The sequence below is a fragment of the Haliotis cracherodii genome, unplaced genomic scaffold (assembly GCF_022045235.1).
Source record: "Haliotis cracherodii isolate W230 unplaced genomic scaffold, xgHalCrac1.p SCAF_14, whole genome shotgun sequence".
In the NCBI taxonomy this organism is placed as follows: domain Eukaryota; kingdom Metazoa; phylum Mollusca; class Gastropoda; order Lepetellida; family Haliotidae; genus Haliotis; species Haliotis cracherodii.
The window spans coordinates 800,004-811,657 of record NW_027266269.1 but is presented as its reverse complement, the minus strand read 5'-3'; the positions used below and the strand labels follow the sequence as shown (position 1 = coordinate 811,657).

Sequence of the window (11,654 nt, the reverse complement as noted above, 5' to 3'; positions counted from 1 at the left end):
CCATGATATCAATCACTGGATTGTCTGGTCCAGACTCGATGACTTACAAACTGCCATCATATACTCAACAACAACGTTTCCTGTGACACCAATATTTTAGTGTATTTTTCGAACAAATAAAGTTTGGTTTTCAATATTGCGGTACATGTATGGAATCAAGTCACAAAAACGCAACTGCTACAGAAAAGCATGCATTACAGGCAAAAGTTGACTTTTATGCAAGCCCCATGAATGGGTATAAGAACCTATGCGCAATTATTCAACATTACGAAATGCCACGCCTTTCCGAAAATGAGCGTCTGCGAGCCATTGGTATGCTTGAACCAGGATCGAGTCAACGTTATGTTGCAAGACAATTTAACGCCCACAGAAACACCATTTGGTGTTTATGGCAACGTTTGCAACAGACGAATGCAGTCAGAGACCATCCTCGGAGTGGCAGGCCACGCGTAACCAATAACCGTAACCAGATCGGTTAGGGGGCGGCAGCGTTATGGTACGGGGTGGGATTACAGCAAGACAGAGGACCTGTTTGATAGTGGTCGAGGGAAATCTTAATGGACAGCGCTACTGCGTCGAGATCATCGGCCCTGTTGTTCTACCGTTTTTGCGTCGTCATGGTCCAGGCATTACCTTTCAACATGACACCGCCCGGCCCCATATTGCGCGACTTGTTCAGGATTCTTTTCAACAAATAAACGTGAATGACATCCCCTGGCCGGCTCACTCCCTTGATCTCTCACCAATCGAGCACATGTGAGTTAAGATGGATCGGCAGAGACACTCCAGGAACTTCAAAACATGCTCCAGCAGATATGGCCGGATATCACACAGGACTTTGTGCGACGCCTGCTCCATTCCATGAGACGAAGATGTGTTGATTGCATCGGAACCAGAGATGGACACACACGCTATTGATTTGTAAATTGACATTTTTCATGTTTTTTTTATGAAATCACGCTTTTTCTGAAGTCAGTATGGCAAATTAAACCATTTGAACACTTACACGAGTCTTTTATCTGTTGCAAACCGAAATTGTTTCAGATTTGGTAAAAATCATAATTTTGCATTAAATCTTATTCAATGTCACAGGAACTTTTGTTCTTCAGTATATATATGGAATAGTGCTGAGTGTGGCGTTAAACAACAAACAAAACAACAAACCAAACTTTTAAACAATTTTTTTACCTGTTTAACCTGAGATGAAAGTCCTTTCTTCCCTATGTAGTTTCAGCATCACAAGTGTATGGACAGACGACTTGTGAATGGGGAAGATGGGGAGAACGGTGCGAAAAAGCCTGTCCTAAACATTGTATTGCCAATGAAGCCAGGAAACTACAGCACTGCCACAAGTTGACTGGGAAGTGTTCTGAGGGATGCATGCGTGGGTGGCATGGCGATATGTGTGATCTACCTTGTAGCAGCCACTGCGAAAAAAACACATGCAACCAGCAGAACGGTCTGTGTAGTTTTGGCTGTGATGGACCCTACAGAGGAGACTCCTGCAACATCACAACAGGTAGGGATGTCTACTGTTTCATTCGGGACTTGCATGTTCTTAAAAGTTAGCGAGTTTGGTTTGATGTTGCTGTGAAAATTATTACAGTTATATCACGGCGTGTCAGCTTGATGTGGAGACGCCCATCACTTTGGTGAAAACTTTGAGCATGAGTTTGGTACTGTCAAAACTAGAAATATACACCAGGGTTCAACTATCATAGTTTTCTGTGAAGCCTCCGGACTATGCCTTGGACGACAGGTCACCGGTACCATTATATGAATGTTTTCTTTTGATATTACAACTTGACAAGGAAATATGAATTAATTAATGAGCTGCTGGTCACAAATAAGTACAAAGGCAAATATGACATTAGACTGGGGTTGGCATATGTAAAAAACAACAACTTGAAAACAATACTCCGGCTTTGATCACATTTACAACATGCTTCGATTAACATGCTGGATATTTAAAATATTGTTTCATCATAATAATTATAATAATATTTGATTGACCTAAGATTTGTAAGTTCTTTTTGTTTTGTTTTCATAAGTAGTGGTTTCAACGCACTCAACGTCACCGACACCACGGGCATCTTCCCCTAGACCTGGGAAACACACGGACCTAGTCGTGATTATTGTCCCCATCATCATCATCATCATAATCTGCCTTGTCACAGTCGCAGTGGTGGCATTTATAGTGTGAGTGTAGACCTGACAGAATAACGCATCCATAAATAACGGTGTGGCTATTCACGAGATACACTTCACCCAGATCTTCACGGTCGAAATTTCATTCCTATCCGTTGGTATTATACGAGACAATTGTTCCATTAATGAAGGGAATATTCCGTGTTCTTGATTCTTTACTAATATCACACCGAAGAGCAAAGATATTCATATTTAAGCACTTAATTCATCGTTAAAAATTGAATTTCAACTGCTCTAATAATTGTGATTCTTTGCAGGGTAAAACGGGAAAAGGGAAGAAAAAACGGCGATGGCAGGTAATACCAAGACCAATGATTATGCAAAGATATCACGTCACGAAGGCTAAAATGTCTTTACTTTCATATCTACATAATTTTTTAGTTTCTGATATAACATGCAGCTCACGTCGTTCATGGTATGCATCATCATAATATGAGGCTGGGATAAGAGACCAGTATTCCCTGATATTATTTTTTTCTTCACTGATTGTATGTTTAACATAAGAGTCATCCATCCATTGTAGTATCCATTGTAATTGTGAACTTTTTTATATTTACAGGTCCCCGGAAGACAGTAAGTATATTCAAGTAACTTGACTTTTGCTTAAATGTACAATGGGTGTACTTTTTCAAATATAAGAGTTACGTCCCTCCCGACAGTTATTGGTTATTTGGCGTGCAGTTATATCGTAACCTTGAAATTATATTGCATATCATACGACCCTCTGACTTGATCTGATCCTTTAGCAGCGAGTATGTACGTTGAGACTAGATGCACCTTGTGTTAGAGGTGTTGGGTTAGATGGCAGCATGAAGCCAAACTTAGATACCAGAGACTGATGCTATTAAAACATATTCTGTGTCATACGCAAACACGTTTTAGCAGAGGTATTCGTATTGCACACAGGTATCATGTGATCATTTCGAAGTAATGAAAAATATTCCTTGGCATTTAGTTCCTATGCATTACTTTGTTTCAGATTGATGAATATAAGTGATAGTGCTACTTTTACGTGTACACTGATACACTGTTTCAGTTTAGTTTATGGGTACTCTGATTCTTCTTGTGTCACATTGGTCATTATAAGTGTTAGTGGCACTTTTACGTGTTTACTGATGCAGTTTCACATTGGTAACTTTATGGCATAGATCTGCTTTTATATATGTTTACTGATGCCTTTGCTATTTTGAAAGTGAGGTGAACTGGGGATTGAACGTCGCAATTTAGATTGTTACATTTATGTAGAGACGTACATTCACGTGCATTCTTACGCCCGTCTGACGGTCAGAAATCAGGAGGCTGTAATAGTTCTGGCCCACTAAGATACAATGCTGAAGTGTTAACATTCAGGTGCCCTTATACTGATCCGAGTAGTCTGCCCTCAAAGTCTAGCGCCAGGCAGAGTAACGCAAGTACTATCTTTTAACACAGTTTCGTTATGACTAGGACAGGCATCGTACCACCGACCTTCTGTTGGACCACCGACGCTTTACCATGTAAGAATGAATCACCAAAATGAATGATTCAACATCAACTTGAACTTAATGACTACAGTGGCTTTGGGGATACCCCACGTGTATAACCTTGTTATGCGTCAATGCATTTTATCTGATCTGGGTATATAGTAGTTAATAACGTGTTCATATTTTTTACAGGATAACATTTCGTATTCAACTTCAGGTATTGTGTGTTTAGCCATTTGTTCAGTAAAGGCAAATATATTTATCTGATCTGGACATCTTCTATGTTTTAGTTCCTTTAATGGAAAGGAGTGGAGCGGCCTTTGGCAGTGAGTATAAATCATAACATATGTCACCTTGATATTAATCACTTGCTTGATAAAAGTAGCAGAAACTACAAAGAATAATACAAAGAAGTTGGTTTTACGCAGAACATGTCTTGGCGTCTGTCAGATTGCGGAATTCCATTACCTAGTATCACTAGTTCATACACAAACAATGATTGAATCAAGTAGACCAAAACTGTATCATACGCAGAAACAATAAGATCGACAGACATAATTGTTCACGGAGATCAATCGACCTTCCGTGAAAGTGACAAAACCAACAATGACACCCTACATACGTGCGAAGCGCTATATATACGTACACGATCCTCTTTTTGCTTTAAGTGTATATTTTGACATGGACATTCTGAAGTCATACATCACCACATTCGTTTTTCTGAACTGTACATTAGTGGGTATGTCAGTTGTGGTTCTTATTTTTTTACCAGCATTGGGACATGGTCTGGAAGATCAACGCATGGAGCCAGGTACATACAAACTGCTTTTCACACTGTAGCATGAATTATAACAATTGTATTGAACAACGTACATATATCCAAATCAAATGTGATATAAAATGTGATGACAATATAAATAACATTGATATAATAATCTCACTTACTTGATGTCTATTATTTACATTTCAATTTTCTTTACATAATCGTGTTTCTTCCTGTACAGATCCAATTGACCGAGAGATAAACAATACACGAACATTGTTTGTGGAAACTGAAAACTTTAAGAAAGTGAGAGAAATGTTGGAGACGTTCCATCATGTGACAATCAGTGGTGCTCCAGGAGAAGGTAAAACATCAATGGCCCTGATGCTGGGAGATGAATACAGGACGCAGGGGTATGAGCTGGTGATGGTTGATGATCTTTCACAAGTAAACTTGTCTGATTGGCAAGGCCATGATGTGTGTGTGATATTTGATGACATATTTCAGATGGCTGGATCACTTATGGATGTGCCTCGTTTTAAACACCTTCTGTATGACCTCCATCTGTGCCTATCACAGTGCAAGGACAGGTCTGAGAGACGATATGAGAGTATGCAGCAGGAGTCGGGAGAGGAAGAAAGAAGAGACAATCAGTCAGACATGTACCTCATATTCACCACAGAAACCTCCGCCCTAGAACATGCAATGTTAAAACTTGAAGGTCATCCAATTTGGTTTTTCAGTAACTCTACAGTAGTATCATTGTCTTACACACCGGAGGAGAAAAAAAAAATATGGATGAAACACAAACACCATTACAAATGCAAAGCAAACGTTGATGAGATGGAACTTGGTGAATGTGATAAACAAACTGTTGGATTTCCTCTTGTATGCAAATTGTTCTCCAGTTATGCTGCCTTTCAAGAACAAGATGAAACGTTTTGGGAACATCCTGTATTCTATCTTAAACGGGAACTTGATACAGTGATTAATAGAAGGGATGACCACTCAGCTGCCCTAATGCTGGTGCTCCTGTGTGACGGGCAGCTGAACCTAAGTCAGCTGGAGACTGAATCTGACAACCCAGACCTGGATGCCCACATCAAGGCAGCTCTGTCCTTTGTGAAGACATCAACCAGACAAGATGTAGCTGAGGCTGTCAGAAGTTTATGTGGTTCGCTTTTGACAGAAGGAAACTTAATAACATTTTCCCATTCAATGATTTATGATGTATGTGCTTCTGTCTTGTTTGGTATTGACCCAGAATTTATCCGTAAACATTGCAACATTAGGTTTCTCTTTGAACATGTACAGGATCAGCAAGGAGACATTGCTCCCGTTAATGAACACCAGCTCATCATTCCTTTCTCAGAGGCCTACAGTGGAACCATTGTTGACAGAATGGCTGATTATCTTGCCAGTGGTGCTTTTAGTGAATACATCATGCATCCTATATGTAGAAGAAAGGACATAGCTGACAGATTATCTCAAATGATTAAAAATCCCACTACCCTGTCTCATGATGCCATGCACAACATCTTCCATTATGCATGCGTCACTGGGAACAAGAATATCATGAAGCGACTTGTTCCTCACTGTGACATCAATAGACGTGGGTTGAATTGCTGGACGCCAGTTATGTACGCAGTTGTCTCTGGACAGAAGAAAAGTTTGAAACTCCTGGTGGAACACAACGCTGATATCAAACTATGTGACAGCAACAACACCAGCCTATTACATTTGGCCATTGAGAATGGAACAACTGCCAGTGTAGAATATCTACTTAAAGAACATAAATTTGACATCCACACTCGAGGAATGCATGGCTGGACACCACTTGTGTGTGCAGTGTTTGCTGGGAAGAAGGATGTTTTGGATGTTCTTTTGAAACACAAAACTGACAATAGATTAAGAGATACAAACATCAGGAATGCGATACATCTGGCATGTGAGTGTGGGATTAATTCCATTGTGGAACGCCTGCTGCAATTAACGGATGTGAATGCATCTGGTAAACATGGCCAGACACCCATAATGTGTTCTGCATCATCTGGAAAGAAGAACACGTTTGACCTTCTTTTGCCAAGAAAGGCCAACATCAACCTGACTGATGATGACAACAACAGCCTCCTTCATGTGGCTTGCAAGTCGGACGATACATCAATTTTAGAGTATCTACTTACACAGCTTGACATCAATAGGCCAGGAAAACATGGCTGGACTCCGGTGATGAAGGCAGCTGTGAATGGAAGGAAGGATGTATTTTACCTGCTTGTGAAAGAGAAAGCGAATATTGAACTGACTGATGACAGTGGTAACAATCTCCTCCATCTTGCATGTCACGGCGGAAATGCCTCTATTGTGAAATACCTACTCCCACAGTTTAACATCAACAGTCGTGGAGGAAATGGCTGGACGCCAGTGATGTATGCCGCTGTCAATGGAGACAGCGATGTGTTCCGCCTGCTTGTGTCAAGGGGGGCTGATCTCTCCCTGGAAGATGACTACAACAACTCTGTATTTCATTTAGGATGTATCGGAGGAAACAGAACTATAGTGAAAGATCTACTGCAAAAAGCTGATAAGAACAGTCAGGGAAACCTTGGGAGAACAGGAATCATGAAGTCTGCTTGGGCACGCAATGCTGATGTTTTCAAACTTCTTATGACAAAGAAAGTTGATCTCAAAACAGTTGATGGTAACAATGATACTATACTTCACCTTGCCAGTCAGGGTGGGAATTGCTCCATTGTGGACTATCTGATTGGGGAAAAGTTTGAGATAAATTGTCGTGGAAAAAATGGTATGACAACGGTGATGTCTGCAGCCTGGTCTGGAAAGAAAGATGCTTTTGAACTACTGTCTTCAAAACAAGATTCAATGTCCGTATACAATGTATATCGTGACACAATCCTTCACTTGGCATGTGAAGGAGGAAATACATCCATTGTAGAGTCACTTCTGTCAACAATAAATGTTAACATTCGGGGAAAGAATGGCCGGACTCCAGTCATGGCTGCAGCTGTGGCAGGGAAGAAGGATGTGTTTGACTTTCTGATTTCAAAGAAAGCTGATCTCACTCTGACTGATGACAACAAAAACAACATTCTTCATCTTGCATGCCGAGGTGGAAATACGTTCATCATAGAGAATCTCATACCACTGTTTGACATGAACAGTCCTGGAGAAGATGGATTGACACCATTAATGATGGGAGCTCTCAGTGGGAAAAAGGAGGCTTATGATCTGATTGCAAGAAATGGGGGTAATCAATCATTAACTGCTTCTGAAAATGATATTGTTCTTCATGCAGCCTGTCTTGGGGGTAATCTAGCCACTGTAAAGGAGGTGATTGACAGCTTTTACATCAACACCAGGGGAAGGAATGGCGAGACTCCTCTGATGCGAGCAGTCTGTGGAGGCCACATTGCTGTGTACAGATACTTGATGTCCCGTGGTGCTGACCGTACTCTGGTGGACAAAGACAGACACACTCTACTTCATCTTGCATGTCATCACGGACAGCTTGCAATGTTGAAACATATCATAGCTGATTTTGATGTCAACTCAAAGGACAATATGGGCCTCACACCTGTCATGACGGCTGTACTGCACAGAAAAGCTGCAGTTGTCAAATACCTGACAAAAAGAGGCACGGATTTGACTTTAGTTGACAACACGGGAGACGATGCCCTTACTCTCGCCCTGAAACTCGGTAACAGACAAATCATAAAACAACTGGACAGAAAACAAGCCAAGAAGGTGACACCGTGGAATGAACTGATGAAGTCCCTGGTCAGGGGGGAAGTAGTTTTCTTGAAGACCTACAGTCGAGGGAGTCCTGACCTGGTTCAGACAGACCAGGATGGAGACAGTTTACTACACCTCGCCTGTCGAGGAGGCAACAGACTATGTGTGGAGTATCTGCTTCCATCCTATGACGTCAATGTCCGTGGTCGCCATGGCTGGACACCGGTGATGATGGCAGCTGTTTTTGGACATGCTGATGTCTTCCAGCTACTGGTGGATCATGAGGCAGATCTCTTCCTGGAATCACCCACAGGAGAGAATATGCTCACACTGGCTCGGCGTGGAAACAACCAAGATATAATCACACAAATAGAGAAATATGATTGGAATGAAAGTATTCCATGAACATTAAATCTGAGCAAAGTATTAAATTCTTCATTTGTATTGATCTTACATCCCCGTGTTTTTTTGCAATAACGAATGGAAAGGAGAGTGGCAGAACCATGGCATAACGTCGCAGCGAAAAATCCGCCTGTGTATCCTTGTTTGTTGAAAGCATGATACTCACATACGTGTTTATGTGAACAGCACACATTGATTGCTTAGCGATCAGGTGCTACACAATCGCGTATGTTAACCGTAAATAACGTTTATGCACTGCCTCTACTTGCGGAAAGTCAACGTCCATGCGCCGAGGGTATGCCACAATCAGGAAAGGCGCAAAACTAATTTGCCAGACATATCAATGTTCATCCAGACACAATGTTATCTCTGTGGAGACGTTATCTACTGCAAAACAGCACTCATGTATGAGACACGTCAACAAGACAACCATATTCGGTTGATATTACAGAATTGATACCAAACTGATACATTAACAGTTCTGACAATTAGAGTCCGTAGACAGGACTGGAACAGTATACTGTTCATAGATGAGTCGAGCTTTTATCTGGACAGCTCTGAGGGTGTAAGAGTCTACAGGAGCCAGTTTTAGCGACACTTGAGTTATTGTACGTCCTCAGGTTTGGGGTGGTAGTGTAATTAAATGGAGTGGCATCCCAACGCATGGGAGGATATTTCTCACCGTTATTAATATTAATGTAATTAATTTTTTAGCTTACGACACCATAACAACATTGTTGTTCTCTTTGTGTAAATACCAGGAAGTGACATCACGATTCTGCTGGATTCTACATGCCCGATGTTGCAGTGTTGTAACGGAACTGGAATCTAAACAGGAAGTTATATATATCACCGACTTCCGATGTTGCGATAATGTTTGAAGTATGAATGAGTGTGTACACATAATGATGTAGATCGGCGTGCCTTACTTTTCAATTATCAGTTTCATTAGTTGATGCTGATGAATTTGAATGCTATGATATGAATATTATGATGCTCATCAACTTGTTTCCATATTCATACCAATCAAGATGCAATGTTATAACTGTGCGAGTGTCGTGACTAGAGAACGGTACAGATATATTGTTCCTGTGTGCGCATGTGTGTGGGTGAAAGATATATATATATATATATATATATATATATATATATATATATATGGAGTGAAAGAGAGAGACAGAGAGAGACAGAGAAAATGGTACATGTGTATTGTTTTAGTGATAGAAAAAATTGAAAGAAGATGAAGAGATATATAATTTTATCATATAATGGGCAGGTTTCTCGGCAGGATAAAGCCAACGGATAAAAACGATATCCGTTGGGGTCATATGCGGATAGAGATGCAAATATCAAAGGTCAAGTAGGACTACTTTCACTGTTTATAGACAAGCATGGCGGCGCCCTCGTCATTCGTCGATCGAGTCAGAATTAACCATCGTGAATCTGGATAAACTACAGGGATAATTGCTATCATTATCAAAAGAACAGTCTAATATGCTGAAAATCAGTGTCTAACTGTGACGTAGCTAAGGCATTTTATAAGTTTTGGCAACTTTCGAGATATAAATTTCGAAACAATTTTGCGAGGGCACGAGGCCTAGCCTAGCGGGATCAGTAGCCATATCTGTGCTTGTAGACCTCAGTGGCTTGAAACCTTCTCCACAAATCAAAATGGTTGGATTCGGCGGAAATATGTTTGAACTGTTACCTTGTTTCGTTCTGTCGCTGTGTGTACATCTGACTACACTTCTTAACGTTATGAAAGGACAGACCGACTGTCAACAACGTCTGACCGTGGCCGTGACGTCTCATAGACTAGAGTTAGAGTAGCTTCCCTTTGACAAAGGGCAGTTACTCTAGCGGACAGACCGATGGATTGCCGCGAAAGGCAATTAAAAACAACTGTTGTTTTGCCTATAAGTTGCTTCGCCACTGTATAAGAAAGACATTTCAGTTGGAACTATATTGGCTACTGTCACTGTCCGACTGACTAATCACTTACCCTGTGACGTAATAAATATTAATGCGCGCATTCCAGGAAAACTCGCAATGTTTCGGTAATGTTTGTGAGAGAGGGAAAGCGATTTTAAAGCACAGAATGACACTATATGATAAAGAGGTTATCACGCTTGTGTGTTTGGGGATGGTAAATAGCCTGTATTAGGAATAAACACTATGTATTTAGCTCGCCAAGGCTCGCTAAATACAATGTTTATTCCTAATGCAGGATATTTACCATCCCCAAACACACTCGCGTGATAACCTCTATTTCTTTGCGGCTGATGAGATATAATGTCAGCTGTTGTATATGGACGGCAAACGTGAGCCAGAAAACCAGATAACGTTGTGTAAGATACAGTGGCCCCAAAATGTAGCGTCGTACAGAACACCTTTCTCTTCTATTTTGTAAGAATGTTGTCACCCACTCATCTCTTACTCAGTGGAACTTATTTGCGTGAACATGTTATTTTCACCTGATTTGCTTTAATTAATTATATTGATTTATGTACTGATGAGTTAATCAGGTGCTAAGTCATGTACTGACGAGTTTAATCGGGTGTTAATTCATGTACTGTCGAGTTAAATACGGTGCTAATTACTGACGAGTTTAATCATAATCAGGTGTTAATTCATATACTGTATTGTCGTGTGTATGCTCCATTACGTTATCTGATTCTTTCGAAAACCTGCTTTTCTCTTGGGCAACTATTGTCATTGTGACATTCTGCTTTTGCGGTTTAAGTTAAGTTCCCAAATTCACTTTGTGAAATTTGCAAGTAGAAATAACGTTGTAACATTTTCATGGTGTACTATCAGTATTTTGTAGTTGTATTTATGTTGACGTCACATATAAAGTTTTCTGCTCCTATTGATGGACATCACTACCTATTTAACCAGGGATACCAGCAAAACAAAATGGATAGTATCGACCTACCAACACGATTCTGGTTTACCCTCCAAGATTTAAAACCTAATCGAATAGAGGTTTGGTTGACATGTTTTAGCATACATGGTATTAGTAAACTGGTCAGAATGATATGCGACATACAATCATTTTTCAGAACATA

The 11,654-nt window shown here is 40.5% G+C and overlaps 1 protein-coding gene across 1 annotated transcript; it reads left to right on the top strand.

Moving 5' to 3' along the window:
• Positions 1-388: 388 nt before the first annotated feature.
• Positions 389-8,821, top strand: LOC139461293 (serine/threonine-protein phosphatase 6 regulatory ankyrin repeat subunit B-like). The gene is made up of 8 exons (XM_071242921.1): positions 389-449; positions 1,229-1,519; positions 2,052-2,199; positions 2,466-2,504; positions 2,768-2,781; positions 3,962-3,997; positions 4,444-4,482; positions 4,676-8,821. Exons 1-8 carry the CDS (start codon positions 389-391, stop codon positions 8,587-8,589), a joined length of 4,542 nt encoding a protein of 1,513 aa, XP_071099022.1. The 3' UTR covers positions 8,590-8,821.
• The last annotated feature ends 2,833 nt before the right edge of the window (positions 8,822-11,654 follow it).

Bases quoted from the DNA above. Each gene is read 5' to 3' on its own strand.
- LOC139461293 (XM_071242921.1), top strand. From the start codon at position 389: ATGGCAACGTTTGCAACAGACGAATGCAGTCAGAGACCATCCTCGGAG. The intron at 1,520-2,051 runs GTAGGGATGTCT...TGTTTTCATAAG, and splicing joins CTCCTGCAACATCACAACAG to TAGTGGTTTCAACGCACTCA. The intron at 4,483-4,675 runs GTACATACAAAC...CTTCCTGTACAG, and splicing joins AGATCAACGCATGGAGCCAG to ATCCAATTGACCGAGAGATA.